A 26,654-nucleotide genomic window follows, 5' to 3' on the forward strand; every position below is an offset into this window, starting at 1 on the left:
TAGGCGGTTTTAATATGTACAAGAAGATAAGGAAGATATACATATGGGTGGATATATACAAGTAGATGGGAGGTTATTCCTCAGGTATAACACGGCGACGTTTTGGGTTATGCACAGGCATTGTGGGACACTTGTTGAGTCTGCATATTTAAAGCTATGTTGGTGACCGGTTCGGCAATGCCGATGATATTAAGCATGTTCAGGATTAATTCCTTCATTTGGCAAATGGCGATTAGAAGTTTGCTGAACTTGGCTAAACAATGTTGTACCCTTGTAGCAAAGCAAGTGTGTTTGGATGGGCGTTTCATCGTGAGGATTTTGAGCTTCAACCTTGTGAAATTAATTTGATGAGTGAAGGAAAGATCGCAATGTTCATATTTACATACCCATCATGATAAAAGCCTACAATCACCAAGTCACCCGAGCTTGAGCTGTGGCGTTTTAAACACCGGGCATCGTATCGTGCATCATCTTTGGGCACTTCAACCGCCCTTCCACAACCTCCTTCCTTCCAGCTTCCCCCTCATCCTTCTTTCCAACTTCAGCGCAACCAAACCAATACTACGCTATCTTGAGGAAAATATCAGCTCGATGGTCGTGCTTCTTGCGATTTGATTGACCGGTGGAGGTGGTGGAGTTCCGATACAGAGAACTTGCTGTACTCTCCATCTCGCCCCTGGTATCAAGATTACATTAGTAAAGGCACAAATTGATCTCTTTCATTACTTACGTTCGCACGTCAATGTCCGCTTCATCAAAGGCAGTGTCAATGAACGTCCACACCCTGCGAATGATGTCGGCTTCGGTTTGGTCAGATAGCGGGAGTTAGTTTTATTCGAACAACCTTAGAGCAAAGCGAATTGATAGCTGAGCCCATTCAAGAAGAAAGTTGTCATCGAAATCAAACTTGTCTTCCTTCGTTCGTGCTGCAAGATCCTTAATGTTGTTCTAGTAAATGCGTTAGATGATGTTACATAATACAATGATGGAATAATACTTACGAGATGGCTGAATGTATTAAGGTAATTCACCAAGTGATCAGGTGCAGGAGGAAGAGGGATGTCAAATTTTCTTGTTCTAATTGATTGGCTTGCTTCCTTGACAGAATCTTGCAACGATAGCCCAATCGAGGTTTAGATGTCAATGGCTGTAACATCACTATCAGTGGTGTCTAAAGAATGTATATGTTAGTGTTTTTCTAAAGTCACAAGAAGGACGCGCACGATGTTGGGGCATGATACATACCATTTGATTACACATGGTAGGGTAATGCCTCACCAAAAATTTCTGCCAAGTACTTTGGAAGCCTTTACATCACCACCATGCGGGCTGTAGTACAACATGCCACCTAGTCCAACGTTGCAGGCTTGAGAGGAAGCTACGTCAAAGGAAATGTGAGCATGCGCTTCATCAAACAAGACGATTAGGTTGTACCATAGCATCGCGATGACAACAGTGTCCATGAAAGGGAGCATAACAAAGGGACGCTATAGACCACCCAAGTATTAGCATATGGATAGCACATACATCCTTCATGGCATGTACTCACATCAACTTCGGTTTGGAGGTATCGGCAATCAAAGAGTGATATGATGGAAGAAAGAGATGTGGATGTAAAAATGGGCGACAACATCTTTGTTTATATATACATGATGGGCGTGGGTATCTTTGTGATCACAAAAAAAGGAGGAAGAATGATAAAATGCTCGTTGGGAATGGTGATGAGCTGATAAATTGTTGGCCACCTTCACTATTGATGTATCTGAAGAGCCTTGGCGTGGTTGACTGTGGATGATGCATAAAGCAGGTTCTGATAGATTTCATCGACAGATTCAACGAGAATGATGTTGCATAGCTCCATGACCTTGTAGCGTCTTGTACTCGTGTCAGCACCCATAACACCGGTCACAATGTGCATATAACACCTCCAATGGGCCTCGCTAGTATGAAATAGCTAAGTCTAAAAGAGGTGTAAGACATCATGACAACGAAAATTGGGAACATTGGCTTTTTACCTGTGATAGACGTTGCAGTGATTTACACAGTATCTTCAGGCATCCGTGTCACAATTTCATTCACATCCTTCGTACCCATAGCAAGTCGTGTAGCTAGATTGTTTGTCGAGTGATGATCAAAGTATGCGCCTTCTTGTTTGAGATAGAGATGAGAGGCTTGGCCACGTGATTGTTCTCCTGCTGCTGCAAATGAGATCGCTTGAAGTGCATAAATGATAAACGTTGCCACGATCGAAATGAAAATCCACAATGCAGATGCCCCAACTACAGTTGATGTCATGCTGTATTACTGCTCTGGACCTCGAAGCATGCAAGTTGAGTGGCGATTTGGCATACACAGGACACAAATGGGAAAATAAATCAGCCGTAGCAGAACCGGAGAAACCACGCCTAGGTAGGCTTTGTGGACAACACCAATGTGGGGGCGTAACCATGATGTATTATCCTTGCCATTGGACACGTTGTATAATCACGCAAATGTTCTTGAGGACCAGCTGGGTATAAGGAAACAATCATCAATGCACATGGACACTTTATTATGCAAGAGATACATACCTGGTCGATTTGGATAATCAAACGTGGACATTCCAAAGTACGAGATCGTCTTGGATGGTGCGTTGGCAACGGCATGCTCTAGCAAGAGATTGGTTTAGTGAGTAATTGAATCATCAAAGATAGAAAAAAAAGAAACCAAGGGAAAAAGTTGGAAGCAGTTCGGGTGAGTGGAAGCCGTAACAAAGGGCATAATTGACCTTTGCTTAGAACGAGCAACACAGTTTAACACCTCTTTCCTCCTGACGATAAAGTTGCCACACCTCCCTCCTGCCAGGGATAATCGAGGGTAAACAACTTTTCCCCTTTGGTGCGTAATGTGTATTCAGCGTTCGATCGAATGGAAGATCCTCGTATTGAGTGACGCACATTCAAATACTTAGAACAACTGAAGCGTTAAGATGACGGTTTCCTTCTACAACTTGTAGCCCACCATTCCGAGCAAGCTGTAGAGATAATTCCGACATCCCACAAAACGCAAAGAAGTAGATGAATAAAAGAGTCGAACACCGTTGTAGATTGTGTGCATGAAGATAAGAGGCGAACACCGCTGTAGATTGTGTGCATGAATAAGTGACAAAAAGGAAGGAAGGAAGGAAGGAGAGAGGAAGGAAAAAAAGACAAAGAGAAAAAGCGGAGAAATGTGCTGCGGTTGCCATATCGACGCCATCACTGCTGCCTCTCAATAAAATGCGGAGCCTTGCAACGTTTGATCAATGCGCAGCTCTTCACCTTTCCATCATGGCTTACACTGTTCCTCCTTCTCCCAATGGTCTCATGCCTGATTTTCGCCTGACCCCCGACGACTGCACGAATTATAAAGTTCTTCCACTGTTCAGCGTTCTGAAGATTGGTGACTGGGCAAATCTTGAGCTTGTGATCGCTGAAATGGTCAAGCAACCGCGAACACTGGGCACAAAGGTTACGGAGGCGAAGAGTCAACTGATCAGATCTCTCAACATTATTGCAAAGAAGAGGACTGATTATTATCCATTGAATGATTACTGTACTCGTGTGGCACAATACTACAAGTCAAAGGAAGCTTCCGCCCAATTTACTTTGACCTGGAAACTTGAACAAGAGAAGGCAGTGGCAAAGCAATATGGACGCATCAATGGTGCCAAAGTTACACGTTTGGGAGCAATCGAACTTGGACGAGAATTGGATCAAGCTGCTGACAATCTTGAGAAGGGTGATAATGAAAATGACGGCAACGAACACGTCGATGGCGGCAACGAACACGTTGATGGCAACAACAATCACGTTGATGGCGACAATCATGTTGATGGCAACAATCACGCTGATGGCAACAATCACGCTGATGGCAACAATCACGCTGATGGCAACAATCACGCTGATGGCAACAATCACAATGATGACATCGATCACAATGATGATGCTCCCACTACGATCTCCAAGTACTTGTCAAAGCAAGAAGCGGATGGTATACTCTATCGACAAAGCACTATAGGAACCATGATCAAGCATCAAGCGATTAAGATCTTTCAAAGATGGAAAGCCGGAGAGTCGATTACCGATGATGAACGGCATTGGATGAAGTGCGGCTTGTCGTCAATATTAGACCTTGTCAATGTACCATCGACCAGAGAATTCTTGAATTCAGACAATGACAATGATGATGATTGGGATGTGATACAAAATCTATTTACGTCAAAGTATCATCTCGCTGAACCGCATCTTCCTGACATCTTCGGCCAAACTTGGGATATTGTTGCTGCCATCTTGACACGTACGAACGACGCTGAAAAAGCAAAGTCGTACATAAACAATATCAAAACCAATGGTCGTGAAACGAGAAAGCTACTGGATCTTATACACGTCGCTCTGGTGATTGTCGAAAACAACAGCTTTTTACTGGATCCTGCCAACATCGATCGGGTGACCGAATATGACTTTTTAACACAAGTATGGGTCCCACTAATCAAGGCGATCATCGACATTCATGCTATGCTGCGGATGAAGGTTGGTGAATCAAGCCCCAAAGCTGGTACGGTGGCTAGAAAAAGGCTTTACGATGAAGTCAACGTTGGATTCAAAGAAGATGTGCGTATATTGTACGATTCACGTTTTAAGGAGCATGATCTTCTCTGCCTCGAAGCAGCAAAGAATGGAAGCAACATGAAGTTGACAAGCGACTTATCAAAATTGTTTCGCGAGGCGAAAGATGATTTGGATGACCTTATCAATCATATTTTACACAGCGACCCTGCATGTCGACCATCATCGTTTTATATGCAAACAAACGGCGTGCACTGCCACCTTGGATCAATTCATTTGGCAAAACCTGGCCTCTACGTTGCTCTCCACCAAGCCAAGCTGAACTTCCCAAGGAACTTTGCCGCTTTTGCCAATTTCAAGCTCCCTATCACAATGCTCGTCAATATCATTTACAAGCTTGAACGGACTGCCACATTGATACGCAAGTCCATCGACAGGATTGATGACCATGGCCGCAACAAGCTTGACAAATCAATCAATCATCAAGACGACACCCTGCTCCCTTGCCAATTGGCATACAACACCCGCCCCACCTACTACGATCCACCCAACGCCGACCATACCACTGCCAAGCTTCCCAACGACCTTTTTGGCTTCAATCATTCACGCGAATCTCATCACTCTCCACCCGCTTCCCCCCAGTTATCATGGCCGATGAGTATGGCTGGGTCAAACTTGAAGGCGAGAGCAGGTTCTTCAATGTTTTTACAAATGTATACGCTGATCATCATCCCTTCTCCCACGCACCCGACTCCCAATGACATCCCTAATAAAAATTAGCTGAACAACCATCATACATGTATCATTAAAAAATCCTGGACATTAATGGATTCACTTATCGGCCCAATATTGAGCTGATTTGTATTCGAGGAGGGTTGAATTTCATTTCGCAACACGACTCTTTCTCCATTACCGCTACCCTTTACATTGTCGCCTTATGTTTTTTGGTGGACGACAAAACGACACAAAGAATGCAACAAAGAACCGCAATCCAATGGACCGCAACAAAAGCCATTTTGGTGTCAATCGTAGTGGTGGACGTGGTGGACGTGCCAACAGCAATCAATACAACGACCGTCAACATAGCCAAACCCTATTCCCAGCGCTGATGTGGGCGTGTAATGGCCAGTGCACAACGAGCTACAGATAAGACAGCACTGTATTCACAGGTACACCATGCGTTTTTCCTACCTTCATTACCCCCATCGCACCAAGCAACTCTCTTTGTGTTGTTTTCCATATACACGCGCACGCATACATATACATCATCCAAGACCTTTTGACCGACTTTCTTTCTCTATGGCAGCTCAAGGAAAAACGTGTTACCGAACGAGCCAATGCAATCAAAAACGGCCTGATACCTGATCCCAGTAAGCCTATGCGCCTCGCTGATGCTATCGATTTCCGTGGCACGCTGCAACACATGTGTTCTCGCTTTGAACAAGTGGAACGTGAAGTTCAAAACATGTTGGACCCTTTGGAAATGGTAGGTTACTATTGATTTACTCTATATCCATGCCGAGGCTAATGATCAACCTTCTTTACAGGATGCGAGTGGACAAGCTGATCCAAAAAGGACCGTCAAGAAGTATCGTCGATCTGCAGCAGGCAATGAACAACCATTACCATCGGATGTACGACCACCCCATGTATTAAGGGTAAGGAACAATGAATGCTTCATTGTAAAGATATGGATAACCAACACATGGACAATTTCTATAGCGGACGCTTGATTACCTGGTCAATGAGATCCTTATGCAATACCCTCTCATCAAATGCCATGGCTTCTTATGGGATCGTACACGCTCCATCAGACAAGATTTCACCTTGCAGAATATCCGTGACGCGTCAGCTGTTGAACTTCATGAAAAGATTGCACGTTTGCATATCCTCAGTTTACACGAGCTCTGCGAGTATGATGATGAGAAGTTCAGCGAACAACAAGAAACCGAGCAGCTTCGAAAAGGTAAGCAGCATTCATCATCATCATCACTTTCAAAAGGCATCTTTTGACATTTTTTCAATCTAGTGCTCTTGAGTTTGATGGAGTTTTATGATGATTTACGAGAGGATGGCATTGAGACGCCCAACGAAGCCGAATTTCGTGCCTATTACTTGATTTCTCATATCCGTGATCATGAAGTGGCTCGACAAATCATGCAATTGCCGCGCCATGTTTTATTTCATCCATTACTGCAACGTGCGCTACAATTTTACGAATTGATTCAACGCAATAATGAAATCATGGAGACCTCTGAACGCCGCAACAAGTTCACCAATGTGGAAGCATCTCAAAACAACTATTCAAAGTTATTCAAGCTTGTTGGTGAAGGTGATACGCCCTTCTTATTGGCGTGCATGATGGAATGGCATTTCCCGGATATCCGTAAAGGTGCTCTCAAGGCCATGAATCGAGCGTACTTGTCCGTTCATATTGGCGTCGAGGTTGAATATCTTCGTCAGGTGCTCGCTTATGACTCTGTCAAGCAATTGTTATCCGAAGCACATCTTTATGGACTTTCTTTTGAGGTGAGCGCGACACAAACGACGATTCGATTTGGACAAAAGACCAAGCAAAAGATGCATGTATTTGTTGGTATGTGTATGTGACATTGTACAGACATCCTTGGATACTAACACATTTATCTCATCTTGTAGAGCCTTTATCCAATCCTCGACCAACCAAGTCCATGTTGCTTGTGGATCCGAAAAAAGGCAACCGCACCTTTGCACAGATTGTGAATGGCGAATTGGATGATGTTTTGGTTCCTACCAAGAACAACCTATTTCAAACATTACCCAATGATCTCCCTGCCAACGGTGGTCCAGTCATCAACACTTTCAGATCCGAACATCGATTACTCCCTACGGTGGATGCAACAAAAGCTTTTGCTAATGCTCGTCGTGTCCAAGAAGGACGTCCAAGCACACCTCCTATACCTCCACAACAGCAACAATATCAGCTTCAGGTGCAAGCACAGCAAGAAGCGTTACGTCAACAACAAGAAAAGGCACGCTTGGAGGAGCAGAAACGACAGGAACAAGAGCAAGTGGATACGGATGAAGTGATGAGATCTGCTCAAGTGGTTCGTGCAGAAGAACAACTACGAATGGAAGTACGAGCTCAGCTTGAAGAACAAGAACGTTATTTGGCAGAAAAGAGACGAGAGTACCTAGCCAAGATTGAAGAAGAAGAGCGCAATAGACACATGGCAAGATTACGAGAACGTGCAGTGGAGAGTGTTCGAGAACATAAGCGGAAACGACGTGAGGAGATGGTGACCACGCTTAGCGATTTCTTGACAACAGCGGTGCTTGAAGCAGTTACAGGCGAGGAAACAAGGAAAGCTGCAAAGCATACCATGTGTGCTATGAAGCTCATCAAGCGACGGATGACACCTCTTTTGAAGCGAGTACGTGCAAGGATCCAGAAGCGACAAGATCGTGTTAGAGAACGCAACAGCCTCTATCGCTTGACTCAACGACTTACACAAGCTGTGAATACCCGCACCACAATCAACAACACTGTCAGCAGCACCCCACAGAGTCGATCCATGGCTATTCAATCATTAATGTCAGAAGGCATGGCATTACGGCGTGCTGTACAAAAGGTATTCTTTTTATTTCCATGGCAACCATTCTCATTGTGCTGATGATTTATTCTATATATAGCCAACAAAGAACAACCCTACTGCTATTTGGGAAATGAAGAATGTGGCGCATGACTTATATCCACACATCAAAGAAGCATTGAGTCTGAGGAGGGCAAATAAGGACACGTGGTTGATGTATATCCATTTGGAGGCTGAGGACATGAATGCGACCCAATGGTTTATGCATAAATTTGGATTGGATCCCGAGTTTCATCGACGCATTGAACGTGTTCAAGACATGACAATTGGCATTCGTGCATTATACCCTACGAGTCCTATCTATAGTCAGGTACGTGGATGATCATCTTGTGATTACCACATGGAGCTAATGGGATATTGCAGGTGGTGGATGACACAAGCAGTATCATATTTGGTCTATCTGAAATGCGGCATAGCAGCGAAGGGGATGATATAGATGAGTAAGTTTTTCACTCTATGCGAGTGTGGGAACGCGTTATGCTTACATTTGGATTCAGCGTTATTTATTGGCGGAAGGAGAAACAACGGCTGGATCGATTTTGTCAACAACTCAAGGCAGAGAACCCTGCGTTTCATGCACCATTCTTATTCACATATTGGCCACGAACAAAGGCATTACAAAGCGCGATTGAAATGGTAAGTACAACTGACACAACATTCGTGTGGGAACAATAACAAAGGCTGATCCCAAAAATCATGCAGCTTCCCGATTTTTTGGGCCTGGAACAAAACCAAGTTGTACATAGTTATCATATATTGATCATGAACCCAACAACCATCCCCGAGCGTCTTGATGAGGAATTAACGTGGCTGGCAAGAAGCACCGTCGTCAATACGTTGACCGTATAATAATAGAAGATGCAAAAGAATGTTCCTTTATTATATATGTACATAAACATGATGATTGATTTGCAAGAGGATGATCAAATTAAATGGTAGCGTTTCGAACAACGAGGACTGGGCAAGGACATTCATGAATGCAGCGATCCGAAACTGATCCCAAAAAGACACTCTTGACAGTACCCAAACCGCGTGAACCAACAATGAGCAGCTCCACTTGATTGTTTTGCGTATAGCGTGGAATCAAAGCCTTGGCATCACCTGTCAATACATGTGCCTCGCTCGAGATACCCATAGTACGAAGTCGTTCACTCAATCCTTCAAGACGAGTACGCGTGGTGGAATCCGAAGGGAGATCATGGGGAGACTTGATTTTACCGGGGGAAGTGGGCATAAAGCTGCTACCAGCTGCCTTGTCACCAGGTTGGATAGCCGAGAGAAGAATGACATGGTCGGTATCTCCACGAACGATATTCTTGAGGGACCATTCAAACAATTTTTGAGCATCGTCGCTACCATCATAAGCGATAGCAACGCGTCGTTTGTCAACAATGGATGTAGCCATAATAGAGAAAAAGTAAACTTGAGAGGAAAGAAAAGTGTGAAACCCAAGGATCTTCTCACACAATTCGGGGGGCTGTCTTTTATGTGTGTTTGGGGCTTGTTCATGCCAACAACACGCGCATTGTGTCACACGGCCCACCTTGTGTGACCCGACAACAACAGTGTGAGGTGGTGCCACTTTTATTTCTTTTTTGGTCTTCATCTCCTCTTCCCCAAGAAAAGATGGGTCGATTTCAAACGGATCCACCAGCGTGGTATTGTTTGATCCGCTTGATGCTGAGTTGACTTTTTCCATACACACAACTCGTCAGGATTTTCTTTTCTTCCAATGTCCTCCAGCTTCCAGCTGTTCCAGTTCGATGGTGTTTGTCAGACCGTCGCACTGACATTGTGCCCACTTATTGGCAAGTCCGATGGCATTGAACCCATTTGTTATGCAAGAAACGTTGACGTGGCAGGCGTGCTGATTTTTCAACCAGGCAAGTAGTAGCAACAACAACAACGCCTTTGATCCTTTTATCATTAACAAGAACCTTTCAGCCACTTTTATCATTGATATTGTTGCGTTGTTGATGACTGGTATCATGATCTACCACATAAAGACAAAATACACAGCCGTTGGTAAGGGTGGAACGATAGCCAGGAAATCACGTTCCTTACGCTGATCATGAAAATAGGCCGAAAGGAAATCACGCTGTTTTTCCAAATGTATACCATGACAGTGATCACCGAAATGCTTCTGGTGACGAGCATCATTCCAAAGGCATCGATTCTATATCCCGTGAGTCATCCTTGCTTTGCTTTGCATTGCTCTACAAACATTCATATGCTCATCATCATCATCATCATCATCATCATCATCATCATCCCATGAACAACCCCACCAGTACTTTACAGCTGTTCATCTCGGATTGGTTACATCAACGCTTTGGTGCTTATTGATCAATGGATTTTTGGGTATTCAGTTTGCTGAAGATGGGACACCTTTGAGTCTTTGGGTATGTAAGAATATGGAAAGACACGTGATGTGATGACATTTGTTTGACATGACACGATCGGCAGTGGAATCGGATAACAACGGGTATTATTTTCATTGTGGTATCTTCCATTGCCATTGCCACATTCAACAACACAACCGGCCCCTTCAATTATGAGTCACCCATGGCCTTATGGATCATTTACTACTTTATCAATGGTGCCTTTGTCACCATTTACATTATTGTCCAGCTAATCCTTATTGCGTTTACGTTGGAAGATCGATGGCCTTTGGGTGACATTTTATTCGGCGCTCTCTTTTTCATCATTGGTCAAATCAGCATGCATGCATTTTCCATTGGCATTTGTGAACATTCAAAACACTACATGGATGGATTGTTCCTTGGCAGTGGATGTAACTTGCTGGCAGTGATGATGGTTTACAAGTACTGGGATTCTATCACGGGTGATGATCTTGAGTTTGCATTGGATTCCAAACCCCAATATTGGCAGGTGTTTGAGCCCATTCAAAAGGAGAAGAATTAAAAATATACATAAAAAAATGCCGATTGCATTGAACGTTTTTCTTTTTTTCCTTTTCTTTCTTTGTTCTGCTACTATCGTGTCACTTTTTTCTTAACCCCCGTTCCTTTTACCATTGCATATACATGTTGAGACGTGCCTTTTCCACCGCCAAGTTATCCAAACCCTACCTATGGGATAAATTACCCGGCGAAGGTGTCCAACCTCGAAAGGGTGTGGAAAAGTTAATGGGTTCTTTAAGAGCCAATCGTTTCAGCGAACCATTTCCAGTCAACACCACACCCAAGGATCGTTTCGATGTAGCTATTGGTATGTAAGCGTACATGTGTGTGATGGTTAGGGTCAAAAAAGGGTAACACAACATCCTCCGAAACCAGTGGGCGGTGGCATTGTTGGTTTGGCTACAGCCAGAGAAATCTTGAAGCGGTATCCAGAAAAGACCGTGGTTGTCTTGGAAAAAGAAGATCAAGTAGCAGCACACCAAACAGGTCATAACTCGGGCGTGGTAATCACTAAAAGTGCTCTGTTACTATTATCATCATCATACTGACATCATCAACAAGATTCATGCCGGTTTGTATTACATCCCAGGATCTCGGATGGCCCATACCTGTGTACGTGGTGCTGAGCTTATGTACAAGTATTGCGAGGAAAAACAGCTACCAGTAGAGAGGTGTGGTAAATTCATTGTTGCAGCCAATGAGGGTGAGCATGCGCAAGTCGAAAAGTTGTATAGCCAAGGGACCGCCAATGGTGTTCAAGGACTCGAGATTATATATCGAGATCAGGTAGGTTACATGCATGATGATGCAAAGTGCAGGATGTTGACAGCTTTTATTAGATAAAAGAGATGGAGCCCAATGTTTCAGCGTATAGTGCATTGCATTCTCCAAACACAGGCATCACCAACTATTGGCTTGTCGCCCAAACCATTGCCGATGAAATACGCGAATCAGGGTAAGAAGGATATACGCATTTGAGAAGCCATGGTTGTTGACCTTGGTGTGTATATGTATATAGACGTGGTGATATCAAGCTCTCATTTGAAGTGGATAAGATGGAAACGACCAAGGATCGAAAAGTATTGGTACGCTAGGGTATGGGTGTTTCTTATCAAAGTATGTATACCAACATGGAAAGGATGGCAGGTTTATGGAAGAGAACCAGGTCAATTTGGTCCTGTGCTACACGTGGAAGCTGCCAATGTCATTACATGTGGTGGATTCTACTCTGATAGACTTGCCAAACTCAATGGTGGGAATTATCGAGCCAACCGAATTGTCACTTTTCGAGGAACGTATTACCAGCTCAAATCCGAGTATCGTACCTTGGTATCTCGTAACATTTATCCAGTGCCAAGCGGTGGTGGTATTCCCGTAGGCGTGCATTTTACTCCTACAGTGAGTATTACACCTATTACTTGTCATGTGTACAGGGATTAAGTGGCGGTGTGTATGCTGCAGGTTGATGTGCGAAGAGGTCATCAGCTTATTGTAGGACCTGGTGCATGGTAAGCTATATATGGAAAGCAGCCATCACAACATCAGCTGATGATCCTATCTTAGTATTACTTTTTCAAGAGAAGGATACAAGTTCTTTGATACCAAGTTCTTTGATCTTTATGAGTTTGCTACCAATATGGCATTTTGGCAATTCGCATTCAAGAACTTTACATTATCGATGGGTGAACTCTATCGTGATCTCAACAAGTCTGCATTTTTGAGAAGTGGTCAAAAGTTTATTCCATGTCTCAGTGATGAAATGGTAGAACCAAGCTTTTCTGGGATCATGTCACAAGTATTTGAGGTGGGTATATATTCAACATTGATAGCATTGAAAACGCATATGCTAATGCTGGGGTGTGGTGGTTATCCTGTTTACTAGCCTGGTGGAGGTGCTGCTGGGGACTATATCATTGAGCGTAATTGCATGGATGGATTAGCCATCAATCTTCGTAACGCCCCTTCGCCAGCTGCCACTGGATCCTTTGCCATTGCCGAGATGATGAGTGATATTGCTGCTGACGATTTTGGTTGGAAACAATAAACGTGCCTCCTTGCTTCCTCACTGATGTCGCTTGCGTTTGACGCCATCCATGAAGCCAACGACTTGTTGAAATGATTCATCCGGTGGATCACTTTCCACAGCTGCAAGAAGAGGATCCAATAGCAAATCGACCTTATCAATGGGCAGGTTACAACAGGCTGCGATGAGTCGTTTACATTGGATTTCTGTTTGGCTGGTACGATTCTGCAGCTGTGAGATTTGTTGTGATAGTACTTGTCGTGTTTGTGTATGGGTGGCAACCTGAGCTTGTAATAACTTCATTTGCTCCTCAAGCCATTGTTCTCGTGTCATGTTGCATTGCTCGAGTAGCGATAAAGGTGGGATGTTGAGCTCTGCATGCTGTTGTCGTCGTTCAACTTCTTTTTGTTGCAATTTGCTTTGTAGCTGTTGTAGTTGTTGAGTCGCCTTCCGTAATTGACCCTGTGCCTTTTCAAGTGCCTGATCTCGTTCACGTATTTGTGCAATGTATTCAGTATCAATGGAATCCACCGCCTTTTGCACAGCTTAGAAACATGTTAGTTGTCATGGATACGGTGTATGATGCTGAAAGCACTTACACAAGACAAGATCACGTCCTTTTGTTGTTGATCCACTGCTGGTTGAACAAGGCTATGGAAAGTGAGTCAATGAATGTCGTTGCTATACACCCTTTCCTAATCCAATACTTACTTGCATAGAATCACTTTTCAAAAGCACTTTGGCCACAGCCTCCAAACCGGATCGCAATGCAATATCAGCTGCACTATCGCCGTTGATATCCTTGATGGATAATAAAGGTTGTTGTCCATATGACACCAATTGTTTTATATAATACATGGATGCTGGATAGGCTTTGTCGTTTGTGTCGTTTGCTGCAAAAGCGACCGCATGATGAAGGACACTTTGACCATCACGATCCACCGTCAATATCGTATCATGCAATGCCATCAACATTCGAGAAAAGCATTTGGTTTCATAGCAATGGGTGTGCCTTACAGCTTGCATAAGGGCTGTTTCACCCGCGTGATTCGTATATCCAACATCCGCACCTTGTTCGATGAGCAATTCCACATTCTTGACGCGTCCCAAAGCGGCATCCACAAGTAATGAATAGGGCTGTTGTTGTTGTTGAGGATGTTCTCCTGGATCATTCGTATGTATTGTATCATGATCAGGCCAATCAACAGATTCATTGTCGATAACCATCGTATCAGTGCTGAAGGGTGTGGCTACCATAGGCGATGATTCCACTGCTACTTTTGCTGCTGCTGCTGTCGTCTTTCGTTCTTTGTTTGTCGTTGTTGGATCTTTTTCAGGATACAATTCAAAGTCGGCAGGATCGATGTCAAGAAGAGGCTGAATTTGATGGAAAATCCCATGGCGCTCTGCAAGTTGGCGTGCCTTATCAAGAGGAATCCTTTATACAAAGAGACATCAATGACCCCCATCTTCTTTGTGCTCCCTAAGAACATGCTCACATACCATGTGCCTTGATATTTGCCAAATCCTCCTTGGACTTTTTGGTGATCGCCAATGAGAACTTCACGATCAAGGATCTTTGCACGCTTTGTCTTTTCCATTCCTGCAGCCTTTAGGATTTGAGTCGCGTTCATGTACGAGTCGTTCTTGCGTCGCATAACGGCAACATCGCCCACGGCCAATTCGAAAACCGGTGTGTTGGAATAGTTCACTCGATAAATGAGACCAGCTATCGTCATCAAGAGTGAAGCAGAAAAAGAAAAAGGAGGTGAACAAAGACGCGTCTCTGCAGGAGGTACATTTTTTTTCTTGTTCTCGCTTTCGGAGTAAGCTCGTGCCACCATTATTATCTCCACCACGCCTTTCTTTCTTTGTATTCAATTCATCAATTATATATAAAATGTGTTTTGATGATCCCAAAACTAGTAGTTTGGATCCCATTTATTACATTATCGATTCAAGTATCATGGTTATAGATATGGGCTGTTGGTTTAACCAAACGATTTGCCGCTGATCCATGTCTGGAACATGTTCAATGCTGCTTCTGGCTGATACATAGGCACCTACATACGATCATTTGTTAGCTAATTAGGCTCATGTACAGGATGAAACTATGTCACAACCCACCTCATGACCAGCTTCGTATACACGAACAAAGGTAAGCTTATCAGCAGATCTGAATTGGCCGACCTCCTTGCCGTCAGCTTTCCATGCTGCCAACTTGGTCTTGCTAAATGCATCACTGCCATCCCATTTAAGAGCGTCCACAACATCTTGATTGCCATACTAGATAGGATCCCCCATTGTTAACATCAATACCATGCATAAAAATACATCAACCATATCAATAAACTTACCCAATTGCAGATGACGTCGGCATCTCCTACATAGATAAGCACGGGGATACCTTCCTTCAATAACTTTTCGAGGACAGGGATATATGATCGAGCACTATCATGGCTATGCATAAGTAACATTGCTAGGAGAATCAAATGCAATGACGGCTTACCCATCACCGGTCTTTGCAAATGCCATACCCTACATAGTATTCAAGCTGGTGTGTGAGAGAGACCCATACATCATGAGCACCTTACATCTTATGTATACATACCACAGAATCAGAGCACATGGAAAAGTGACCTCTTGCTCCAAGTTCTTTGATAACCGAATCCTTGTTCAATTCATCAACAAATGGATGTGGGGTATCATCGCCTTCTTGTCGGATATCATAAAAGCTATGGCCTGATTGGGCATAGATGCCTTCAATTTGACCACATTGTTGATTGGCATTGACACAGTCGCTATCTTCATCGCTCTCGACACATTGATCAGCTGCAAAAGTGGGTTAGCCATGTATGTTGAATCCGCATGTTTTAGCTATACCTACCAGCAGGCTTGCATTCGTTCTCATAAATCTGCTCCATCTTGTCACATTGTTCTTCAGGAAGCGCAGCTGGGTCTATTTCGTGCAACACGTGAGTCATGTGTGTGTGATCAAAAGCTGTACAAAAACTCACATGTAGAATGGCAGGTCATCTTGGGGTATGATTTGCTATTATTATTATACGCGTTACAGATCATGCATCATAATACGCCCAAGATCAAGGATGAACTTACTATTGGAGGCCGGCATCGAAAAATCCGTTACCCACACCAATCGATTTGAGGGGTACAACGACGCCCTTTTCCTCGCCTGATTTGACCTTTTTGTTCATATCCACGACATGGCTTGCAAATCCTGGGATATAATGACCACCATACGACTCGCCAAAGTAATGCACATCGAGCTTGCTGTATTGAGGGAATGTTTCATAGAAGGCTTGCAAGAAGGTCCATGCACGTTCAGCTGCATCCTCGGTTCTGGAAACGGTTTGCTTGCCATATGAGAATCCTACACCATCGGGCTACATGCCATGCCCATGTGAAGATCATTAACACCCTATAAGCGTACTATGGCGTATGCATGTTGGTATTATCGAACCTGATCAAAGAAAAGCATGTTGGTGGATTGATGCCAGCTATGTGGGTTCGCTGTTCCGTTTTGTTGACAAGGACCCATTTCTTCCCAAAGACCACTGATACCAAACCGGATTAATCAATGCATACATGAATTGACCGCGTAAAACTTACATCAAACTGGAACAACCCGGGCCACCATTAAGCCAAACTTGATGGTGCATATGACTATTAGAAAATTGGTTTCAAGAGTGGCAAGGATTCAAATACTCACTGGTTAAGGGATCCTTTGATGGATCATTTTTGCTTTCAAAGAACCAGAAAAAGTAATGTTCATCATTGGCAGCATCCAAGTAACCGGAATACTATGAAAGATTTCAAATTTGTTTGTGTTTGTTTGTCTTGTAAAACAACAACCACCCCCCTTACCTGCTTGACATCTGGGTCACAAAGTTTGGGAGTGGAGTACTTGAGTTGTGTTGAATTGCCAGAGGATGTTGTCTCGTTGCCATCTTGTCGTCTCCAAGGATGATAGCGTGACATGGGATGGGCTTGTACGGCCGCCGGGGCACATAACAAAGCTGCACCAAAGGTAAAGAGTAAGCTTGTCAATGCACTTTTTCCAAACATTGTTGTGCAGAAAAGGGTGATGCGGTTTCGTTTGGCCGAGCGGGTTTGTTTCTTTTTATATAAGGGCTAAAGCGCGAGAAAATAATGCAGATACGACATTATACAAATAAACGCAAGGGACCATTCATTCTTAGCGGCATTTGCACCTTCTGTTTCTGATACCTTAGTATTGATCACGTTAGATTGCTTTGTCAAACACACTCACACACATGTTGCAGATCAATGATGATGCTTGCATTATCCTCGTAATGTTTAGTGTCACATGCCGTGAATGTAACACACTTTGATTGTATCACTCGCTGGAGTGAATTGTACAAGTCGTCGGGCCTGTGCGAGGAAATGATACAGTTATTGTCTTTGTAATACAAAGGGCCCAAGAGCATGGATCGTCCTATTGTTGCGTCCCAACCCTTTATCTCGCAGCTGCTTTTGGGATTCAACCAACATGGAGGCGAAGGAGCAAAAGGTTCGGCTTGATCTAAGCCCGAGTGACACAACATCAAACATTTGTCTTATATAAATCTTATGTATGCAGTAACATGCTCAACAGGCAAACGGGTGGTGATGAATCTTATGCATGATGCAACAGCGACAAGACATAGGGTGATACTAGATGCTCGATAGTATAGTGAAAATTTCCTTTCGCATCTCTTTTCGCCTTATTAAGCCTTCTATTGCACAACATCTTGTCAACGCTCAGCATGGCCCCCTTGATCTATACCATAAAATGCATGACGACTATTACACAGCCCAAAGGATTATGTACAGACGAGCGCTTCAAAGCAGCATGGTCGTTATAAATTAATGTATTACTAGTACTTCTATGTGCAATGCTTTCTTAATACTTCTATGAGCTCTTTGGTGTCAACCGGCTTTGTCAAATAACCATTCATTCCAGCTTCCATGCAGAGGTGTTTGGCACTATCCTGGATGTCGGCTGTCAATGCTACAATTGGAAATGAGGTGGAGGTGGTGGTGGTGCTATGATTGGTTGTCGTGACACGACCCTCATCACGGTCTTGCTCCAATTTTCTTATCCTTCGTGTTGCTTCCACGCCGTCACACTTGAAAAGGAAAAATATGACATTATCTGGTTAGCTTCATCATTGTGGATTAGACAAGGGTGGCTCGATATTATACGTACCAAAGGCATATGATGATCGAAGAAGCCCATTTTGAAATATCCGGGAGGTCGAGACAGCCATACTTCCACTGCTTCTAAACCATTGTTGGTCATTTGTACCTGAAATCCAAGTCGTGTCAGCTGCTTGTATAATAGCTTCTGTGCCACTGGGTTATCTACTCGTAGAGCATTATTAATGTTTATCCTGCCACGAATGATGATCTTTAGCCGTACCTTCAGCTCCAAGGATATGCATGTTTTTGAAGGACTCTCGCTCTTGCTCCGTAAGGCTACCGGTTGGTTTAGTTGGTGGTCGGTATTCAGGCCACGGTAGTGGTGAAGTACATATACCCGGTTGTTGACGCTGAATGATTTCGGAAATGATGCGTAACAACTTTCGTCGTCGTAACGGCACTGTCATGGAAATGGGCGTATCGACGTTGTTGCCTTCATCTCCTGGTCGTAGCAATTGTTGCCTATCATCATGATGCTTGGTCTCGGATATTGTAGCTTCCCCATTGTTGTTTTTGGGATAATGGAGCCGAACAATATAGCGTGCTTTGTTCAATTGCAGATGCTGCAGGTGCTGCTCGTCAAAGAAAAGGCCCATGAGAACGAAGCTGTAATCTGATATGGCATTCGCATCCGATAACATCAAGTCTTGCACACCGTCGATTTGGATACCAGGCAACATGTGTCGTACCATGGCAACCGTGGATGCATGATTGTCGGCAACCAAAATACGCATATGACTCAAATTGGCAAGCCGTACTGCAATCGCATTGTTACGCTTCGTAATCTCCTCTGGCAAGGGTGTCGCACAGGCCGTGAAATAAAACGTTGACCCTTTTCCAAAGGTGCTCTTCACATCAATGCTGCCATTCATCAAATCCACCAGTTGCGAGCAAATCGATAATCCAAGCCCTGTACCACCATATTTACGTCTATAATTCATTAAAGTAAGTACACACAACATTGCAAAAGTATCACCCACCCCGGCATTCAATCTTACGTTGTGCTTCCATCAACCTGAGAAAATGGCACAAAAAGCATTTTGCGCTGTTCTTCACTGATACCAATGCCTGTGTCCTCGACCTCAAACAGTAGCATGACTGATCCATCCTTGTTTCCATTCTCAGCAATGTTGCTAGTGTCGCCATGGTTCTTGGCCAAAGAGCAGCGGATTGAGATTTCACCCTTATGGGTAAACTATCCATGAAAAGATTAGATTTAGTGTCATTCACTGCTTTCAAAATTAAGATTACCAACGTACCTTTATGGCATTTCCCAGCAGATTGATAACAATTCTAACCAGATGTACACCACATTTTAGCTCTTGAAACGAATCTTTGGAACCTAAATAAATCACTACTTACTGCCGTAGACGATTGCCATCAGCCATCACCACAGAAGGAACATCATCGGCGATGCTATATGTGATGTTGATACGTTTTTGAAGAGCCATCACAATAAGCATCTCGATAACATCCGCAACCAGATCTTCAAGAACCACTGGTGATAAATCCAACGTGACTTTGCCAGCTTGCAGCTTTGAGTAATTGAGCAAATCATCAATGATTTGTAATAAGAAGGAACAAGACGTCTTTGCTGTATGCACCAGATCCTTTTGTTCCTTGTCCAATTTGGTACCAGCCAACAAGGAAATCATCCCGTAGAATCCAGAAAACGGTGTTCGTATCTCATGGCTCATGTTTGCTAAAAAGATCTCACGTAGTCGTGTTGCTCGATCAGCAGCTTCTTTGCTCCGTTTGGCTTCCAGCAGAGCCTGCTTTTGCTTTTCAATCATGCTACGTATCAAGAACAATAAAGTTAACCCATGCGATTTCCAAACTCATACCCTCCCTATCCCATCCTCTTACTTCATCTTGGCAGCTGTCGCTCTCTGCACTGATGTGAAAAGATTTGCATTGGATATGGATATGCCCATTTGCTGGCAGAGGAGACCGAGCACTGTAATATGGCGTCGTGTAAAGATTCCCGCTGCACCTTCCACAAACAAGCATCCAATCATCATGCTTCTATGCATAATCGGCATGCAAATGACTGATGACCTTCGACTCAATCGTTCAAACCATGGTCCCGAAGCAAAGCGTGGGTCCTGTGCGACATCTTGAATAAAGAGACTTTCCTTGGTACGCAGCATGTGATGAACAATACGACTTGGCACAAATGTCTCGGATTCGGATAATCGCTTGGGTGGATCAAAGTACTGAACACCATTTGCATCATCCACATCATCTTGTTTTCCTGCTCCTCCTTGACTGCTGCTGGTTCCATAGGCGCTTACTCCATAATATTCATTCTTGATAAGGATGGCACCACAATCGGCTCCAGAGTTCTCGAGAATGATTTTCATCATGGCTGTCAAAAGCCCTTCAGACTTGACCTCCGAGGACATCACTTGACAGCTCTTGAGTATGGATGCCATATCAATCTAATGCATGATAATAATAAGCAAACGTATGTATCACAAAATATTATGCACACATACAATATCCAAAGTCATCAATGTTTGCTCCGATGTCACGGGAGGAATTGACTCCGTGGAACCAGTGGATACTGTGAGAGGTTCTTGCCCAAATAAGCTCTGGTTGCTCTCCTGCGATGAACTCCAAGAATTGCCACCATTGAAAAGTGCCACGTGCTCCGTTTGGATGCTTGCATCATGTAACTCACGATTGTCATCAAGGTAGCTGGCAAGGAGGGATGCGTATTTCGAACCAACTTGTCGTGCTTTGCCATATGATCCATGCGAAGTATAAAGATCTATTGACTATATAAGAGGAAATCAGAACAAAGCCTATAGGTTGTTATACATTTGTACACGTACCTTCTTGATCATAGTCACTGCGACATTTTGCATATCCATACGATAGTAAAAGGCACCAGCACATTCATGTATCACACACATCTCCAATAGCCATGATCCTTCACGTGCTTGATTGATTGCGGTCTCGTATAGCCGACACACTTTGAACATGTTCTCAGCACTACCACCTTCAAATTGCATGAGCTCGGCTTCAATCGTTGTCCAATACAGCCCAAAGTTGATGGGAGAAGCATCAGCCCAAGGTTTAATCAATTCCTGATTGCGCTTGACTTGAGCCAATAATGTTGTTCTTTCATCACCCCTTTCCTCTTGACGCGCCTTTTGTAAAAGAGCCAAGGAATAGTAAAAAAGCATCATGCGTGTGTGACGATGACATGGATGGCCATCAATGGTGACAAAGGAACGACTGCCAACTTCGATAGCGGTATCTGTATGCTCATAGAGAACCAGTGGCACCATTTTGAATGCTTCATACCAATTCAAGATCGATTCAGGATTGGAGCTTTGTCGACAAATACTGTCCTGGATGAATTGCGAGTCTCTGAACCCATCATCTCCATCGAATACATCAGGGGTATCAATATACGTTTGCCCATTGAGTGCTTTACACACGCGAACGATTGCCATGGCAAAGCTGTTGGTATCAAATGTTGGCCACCATGCATGAATCGAGTCATAAGTTGATTCGGCTTGTCGTAATGTGTCGGTGAGATGATGGCCTTGGAAAAACATTTGGGTGCAAATATGTATCTGATTCATCGATCCGTAAATGACATCGCCGGCTGCCATCGAGTATTGAATACCCAACCGAAACCATTGAAACGTTTCCCGATAATGCTGCTTCCAAAATAAGACAAATGCTGCATATAAATTGTAGGCACGCCCTTTGTCTTGGTTCTTGCCATTCTTCTCTGCCAATGCAATCCCCAATGTACCCAATTTCTATACACAGAAAAATTAGTCTACGTCTTTACATTGATTTGCTCTCATAACATGCATACCTCAACAATGTCGTATTTTCCATACAGGGTGGTAAAGCCACTGCACACCAACATACAAGCAGCACCAGAATGGCTGACTGATCCTTTGGTCAAAGAAAGCACTAAGATACGTGCGGCCCAATAATACATTTCACGGTGATCACCATTCCAATAAAGAATTGCCAGCCTTAATAAACACACGTATTAGTATCATACTCCCCTAGATAATATCAAAGTCATTACTTGGACACTTACAATTCATCCATCAAACCCATTGAACCAATTAGCAAAGGATCTTGGCAAGGTGGCATATCCAAAATGTCATCAATGGCCTTCTCCTCTAGCAGTCGTTCGATTTGGTTGTATTCCCTCTCGAGACCCTGATCCGAAACATCCATTTTGGAGAGCTCATCGCCTAGTTCCACCAGACATTGCAGCAAAGCAGCTCGACTCTTGTTGTATAGCTGACGTCCAAAGTAAAATTTGGCTTGTATGTGATATGCAGCGATACGATCAACTGGGGTGATAGCGTATGTGAATACGGTGTTCAATAACGTCTCTGTGCGATCATGCTTCCCCACAATCCAACTCAGGGCTGCTGCATTGGTGTACAAGCTCAACGTCGTGTCATAATCAGTCATCCATTCCTCGTCTCCATTGCATAATCGAATTGCCATGTTGTAATAGTTGACGGCCATGCTATGCGCACCAGTGGATTGACCCATATTGCCAGCTTGGATCAAGACTTTGCGATAAGGTTGCTTATTATGAAGCGACAAGAGTATATGCTTGCACTTTAAGAGATGATCGGCAATAAGAAAGAGATCACTTTGATGCTCTAGTATGCAAAGACATGTTTAGGATTGGAATCCCTATAGTTGATCAATGCACACACACATACCTGCCATAAGGTGACGAGCCACAATAAAATGGATGGATCCTTTGGTCTTGGGATCGGCTAGCTCTGATGCTGCTTGCGATATTCGATCATGGCTCCATTTGAATTTATCTTCATCGATGGGGACAATGTAACCTTCCTGAATCACATTTTGCAGGCTGCTCATGGGTTCATTGTCTTGTTGCCCTTTGCCAATTTCACATGATGATGCTGGTGTTTCATTGTCGTCACCCCAATAAAGCATGAGGCTTCTCACAGTGCTCCAAGAGAACGTATCTCCAACAAAAGAAGCAAGCTTCAACAATCGCTGTGATGACTCGGGTAATTCACGTAATCGAGCTGTGATGAATGCAACGTCCATTTCCTTCATGGCTTGTCCACAGATATCAGCTTGTTGGATTTGTTGAAAGTCATAGTCCCATGCATTTGTTTCCCAGTTGAAGAAAACGAGATGTCGTCGTACAAATGTTTGGAGAAGTTGGGTGGTATAAAAAGCATTGCCGCGTGCCTTGTCGTAGATAATTTGAGCAAAGGGTCGAACGTATTCACGATCATTGTCATTGTCTCGTGCTCGTCGTAATGCGTCGCAACATAAATCGATCAATGGCTCCATGTCGAGCGCACCCACTTGCAGCAGATGCATTGTGTCATGCCGGCTTTCAAGAAAATTGGCAAACTTGCCCGACACTTCCTTATCTCGATAAGACATGAATAAAAGCACGTTCACTTTGGATGCTGTCAATGCTTCAAGTAATCCCAAAGATGCGTCATCTACGACCCTCCACCATGAGTCAATGTCTTTTTTTCAAATCCATTCATATTTACCTGCTTGATGAAGATCATCGAGAAACTATAAACGTGACATCTTATCATCAGTAACATGGATCTAGAATGAACACCGTATTTCCTATACCATACCAGGGTAATCATTCTCCAAAAAGTGATGGATCGGAAGATCTCGACATACATATTGAGAAAGCGATTTTGTGCCTCGATGTTGTCGGTTTGGATTGTTGCTATTGCCTTCTTGGATGATACTCCTCGTTTTGCTGAATCGGGTCTTTCCAATAATGCTCCAAGCTCTGGTACAAAGTCTGCCAATATCCCAATGTTTGAAAAGCGTGCACCCAAACAAGCTCTGAGATAATGATGAAACCTTCGCATCTCTTCTTGTGGCTCTGTCATGATTTGCTGGAGAATTTGGGAGAGTGCTTGAAGGAGTGCGCTATAAGGAACCTTGTTTCTTGAATCAAACTTGACTGTGGCCACATAGCTATGTACAAATACCCAAATCATACGTTAATACCTCAAGTTGAATAGAAAAGGGATAAAACATCTACCCATTTTGTCGTGCCATTGGTTGTACGGATGTAAATAAAGTGGATTTGCCAATCCCTCCTGGTCCATAAAGGCCCACCATGGTTGTCCTCATTGCCTTTCTCCATCCCCTGCTATGGTTCTCGCTCCCGGTGCTGCTTATAATATGCTCGCTATTGACATCTGCACCACTGTACACGCTCCTTGAATCACCATCGGATTTGGTCGCACTGTTGCTTTCTGATATTGTTGACATGTTCTCACTGCTGGTGGTGGAGTCGATGATATCTGACAGCTTGCTTGGAAATGACGACGTTGCACTGTATGGAGTAGCACAACGAGCAATGATCGTTCTCATTTTTTCAAGGACAGCTTGTCGACCATACACCGTTTTGGGTAAAGTAAATAGTGATGCAATGTCATGCTGTGCAAGCGGAAAAGGTGTGATTGCTGGTTTCTAAATTCATTATTATGCAGATGATGAGCTTCCAAGGAGAACAAGAACCACACACATACAATGAAAAGGTTGATTATATAGGTTACCTACCTGATGATTCGTGATATCCAACCTCTTGAAGCATTCAATCAAATCCAATCGGACTCCATGAGCACTAGCATAGCGATCATCTGGTACCTGATGATGATGATGTTGTAACACACACATGTCAATATCCTGTACTACGAAGACTAGTAACCCCGACAACGAACCTTGTGTGTCATTTTCTCAATGATACGCGAAAGCATTTCAGGTATGTTGGGCATCAGCTCATGAGCAAGTACTGGTTTTCGACTGAGAATGCCATTGAGGATATCCAATACACCACCACCCACGTCAAAAGGATGTTTGCCGGTCAAGAGAACGAAGAACATGATGCCAAGTGAATAGATATCAGAGCGATGATCAGATGCATACGTCGTGCGTCCTGTTTGTTCTGGGCTCATGTAAAGAACAATGTCGTCATTGCTGACGGCCTTTCTCCACCCTTCGCTTTTCAGTAATAGTTCCTTGTTTGATGATTGGCCCATGACATCCCATAGCTTGATAGTGTTGTTGTTGTTGTCTCTACTTTGTCGAAAAGCTGAAAGTCGTACTTGGCCATGGACAATCTGGTATCGGTGGATGAATTCAACACAATCGGTGCATTGGATGGCAAACTGCAGAAAGCGAACAAAGTCGGTGCATGGATATGGGAAGAAGGATGATCGCTCTTGCTGTGTCGCTTCAAAAGGGTCGTCATTATAGTAGACAGCTGCCACCATCCCATTTGACAACCGAAGATACTCCATTGGCCTCACTATTAGGGCGATCGCGATAAGTCAAAGGGGGGAAACAATACATGCATAATACAATCTCAGTACCAATAAAGTGTGATCCATCCACATATTGGTATAGCTTCTTCATGAGATAAAACTCGCGTTCCAATCGAAGCGATGACAGTGAAATCTTGGCAATGACGGACTCATTGGTTGCAATTCTATTGTACAAGATGAGCATTCGATGGCTGTTGGAGAATGGAGGTGTTGTCGTACTTGTAGCCATAAGCTAGGCACAAATCGCGATCGTGTGTTGTTCCTTTGCAATGCTGGAAATGGTAGCCTGGGATACGGTATTTCTCATCGAGAATGCAGGTGGTTGACGTAGCAGAAGACTTGACAGGCCTACGTTTGTTTGTCATGGAAAGAAAAGAAGGGTAGTGAACAAGAAAAAGGAGTGGCAAGGGAAGCTGCGGTGTGAACGTGTGTCGATGTCAGAAGAAGGAAAAAGGAAATTAGAAGGACCGAACATGGTACATGCGTATGTTGAGAACGTTCTGGCGTCATTATGCGTTAAGGAGGAGGGGGTCTCGGTGATGAGGGGAGAATCAGAGTATAAGGAGCTTCGCAGATGATACCCATTTATGGTTTACTATGCCACACTGATGTTCAGCTGAGTTGCGTTGGTCTGTGCTCAAGCGAGTTCTATTAAGAGTCATATGGCAGCACGACATTCATTATACAGTAAAAGTATCATCATTGAGTAATGTAGTCAAATAGGTGATCCCTGACACTGTAAACCATAATATCCTCTTTTCAACATTCAACAATGTACGAATATGTGTGTGAATGGGATGAAGACGTATCTTTGGACCCATGGGTGTAGCCCCTTGCTGACCAATCTTAAATTATCATCAGCTCTCAACGTACTTTATCGGCAGCCACTATCGTAACGCTTAAGGAGACGATCATGCTATCCG

The 26,654-nt window shown here is 43.7% G+C and overlaps 10 protein-coding genes across 10 annotated transcripts; 4 read left to right on the forward strand and 6 right to left on the reverse strand.

Moving 5' to 3' along the window:
• Positions 1-561: 561 nt before the first annotated feature.
• O0I10_003424 (uncharacterized protein) lies at positions 562-1,897 on the reverse strand (the record flags this gene model as incomplete). The annotated part of the gene is made up of 4 exons (XM_058483495.1): positions 562-676; positions 731-784; positions 845-936; positions 1,787-1,897. The coding sequence occupies 4 exons, from the start codon at positions 1,895-1,897 to the stop codon at positions 562-564; spliced, it is 372 nt and encodes a 123-aa protein (XP_058345694.1).
• A 140-nt stretch (positions 1,898-2,037) lies between these two features.
• Positions 2,038-2,295, reverse strand: O0I10_003425 (uncharacterized protein; the record flags this gene model as incomplete). Its single annotated transcript, XM_058483496.1, has 1 exon — positions 2,038-2,295. The coding sequence occupies one exon, from the start codon at positions 2,293-2,295 to the stop codon at positions 2,038-2,040; it is 258 nt and encodes an 85-aa protein (XP_058345695.1).
• Positions 2,296-3,308: 1,013 nt separating this feature from the next.
• O0I10_003426 (uncharacterized protein) lies at positions 3,309-5,366 on the forward strand (the record flags this gene model as incomplete). The annotated part of the gene is made up of 1 exon (XM_058483497.1): positions 3,309-5,366. One exon carries the CDS (start codon positions 3,309-3,311, stop codon positions 5,364-5,366), a length of 2,058 nt encoding a protein of 685 aa, XP_058345696.1.
• Positions 5,367-5,523: 157 nt separating this feature from the next.
• O0I10_003427 (uncharacterized protein) lies at positions 5,524-9,067 on the forward strand (the record flags this gene model as incomplete). The annotated part of the gene is made up of 11 exons (XM_058483498.1): positions 5,524-5,662; positions 5,733-5,755; positions 5,893-6,072; positions 6,134-6,244; positions 6,309-6,552; positions 6,616-7,182; positions 7,245-8,197; positions 8,259-8,528; positions 8,582-8,658; positions 8,716-8,854; positions 8,921-9,067. The coding sequence occupies 11 exons, from the start codon at positions 5,524-5,526 to the stop codon at positions 9,065-9,067; spliced, it is 2,850 nt and encodes a 949-aa protein (XP_058345697.1).
• Positions 9,068-9,146: 79 nt separating this feature from the next.
• On the reverse strand, positions 9,147-9,623 carry O0I10_003428 (uncharacterized protein; the record flags this gene model as incomplete). Its single annotated transcript, XM_058483499.1, has 1 exon — positions 9,147-9,623. One exon carries the CDS (start codon positions 9,621-9,623, stop codon positions 9,147-9,149), a length of 477 nt encoding a protein of 158 aa, XP_058345698.1.
• Positions 9,624-9,950: 327 nt separating this feature from the next.
• O0I10_003429 (uncharacterized protein) lies at positions 9,951-11,143 on the forward strand (the record flags this gene model as incomplete). The annotated part of the gene is made up of 5 exons (XM_058483500.1): positions 9,951-10,101; positions 10,163-10,243; positions 10,300-10,403; positions 10,510-10,620; positions 10,685-11,143. 5 exons carry the CDS (start codon positions 9,951-9,953, stop codon positions 11,141-11,143), a joined length of 906 nt encoding a protein of 301 aa, XP_058345699.1.
• A 122-nt stretch (positions 11,144-11,265) lies between these two features.
• O0I10_003430 (uncharacterized protein) lies at positions 11,266-13,186 on the forward strand (the record flags this gene model as incomplete). The annotated part of the gene is made up of 9 exons (XM_058483501.1): positions 11,266-11,449; positions 11,518-11,645; positions 11,704-11,928; positions 11,982-12,097; positions 12,161-12,227; positions 12,289-12,540; positions 12,604-12,650; positions 12,706-12,946; positions 13,025-13,186. The coding sequence occupies 9 exons, from the start codon at positions 11,266-11,268 to the stop codon at positions 13,184-13,186; spliced, it is 1,422 nt and encodes a 473-aa protein (XP_058345700.1).
• An 18-nt stretch (positions 13,187-13,204) lies between these two features.
• O0I10_003431 (uncharacterized protein) lies at positions 13,205-14,904 on the reverse strand (the record flags this gene model as incomplete). The annotated part of the gene is made up of 4 exons (XM_058483502.1): positions 13,205-13,710; positions 13,765-13,816; positions 13,877-14,603; positions 14,669-14,904. The coding sequence occupies 4 exons, from the start codon at positions 14,902-14,904 to the stop codon at positions 13,205-13,207; spliced, it is 1,521 nt and encodes a 506-aa protein (XP_058345701.1).
• Positions 14,905-15,156: 252 nt separating this feature from the next.
• O0I10_003432 (uncharacterized protein) lies at positions 15,157-17,251 on the reverse strand (the record flags this gene model as incomplete). Its single annotated transcript, XM_058483503.1, has 12 exons — positions 15,157-15,228; positions 15,293-15,451; positions 15,523-15,616; positions 15,675-15,703; positions 15,777-15,997; positions 16,053-16,124; positions 16,183-16,217; positions 16,283-16,569; positions 16,647-16,740; positions 16,796-16,832; positions 16,896-16,986; positions 17,051-17,251. 12 exons carry the CDS (start codon positions 17,249-17,251, stop codon positions 15,157-15,159), a joined length of 1,392 nt encoding a protein of 463 aa, XP_058345702.1.
• An 821-nt stretch (positions 17,252-18,072) lies between these two features.
• Positions 18,073-26,096, reverse strand: O0I10_003433 (uncharacterized protein; the record flags this gene model as incomplete). The annotated part of the gene is made up of 19 exons (XM_058483504.1): positions 18,073-18,315; positions 18,396-18,550; positions 18,609-19,318; positions 19,387-19,583; positions 19,648-19,681; positions 19,751-20,182; positions 20,255-20,829; positions 20,887-21,168; positions 21,226-22,167; positions 22,227-22,392; positions 22,461-23,043; positions 23,107-23,874; positions 23,929-23,953; positions 24,022-24,376; positions 24,444-24,877; positions 24,968-25,054; positions 25,129-25,715; positions 25,780-25,895; positions 25,951-26,096. 19 exons carry the CDS (start codon positions 26,094-26,096, stop codon positions 18,073-18,075), a joined length of 6,837 nt encoding a protein of 2,278 aa, XP_058345703.1.
• Between the last annotated feature and the right edge of the window lie 558 nt (positions 26,097-26,654).

The sequence above is a fragment of the Lichtheimia ornata genome (assembly GCF_029851405.1).
Source record: "Lichtheimia ornata isolate CBS 291.66 chromosome Unknown scaffold00011, whole genome shotgun sequence".
Classification (NCBI taxonomy): domain Eukaryota; kingdom Fungi; phylum Mucoromycota; class Mucoromycetes; order Mucorales; family Lichtheimiaceae; genus Lichtheimia; species Lichtheimia ornata.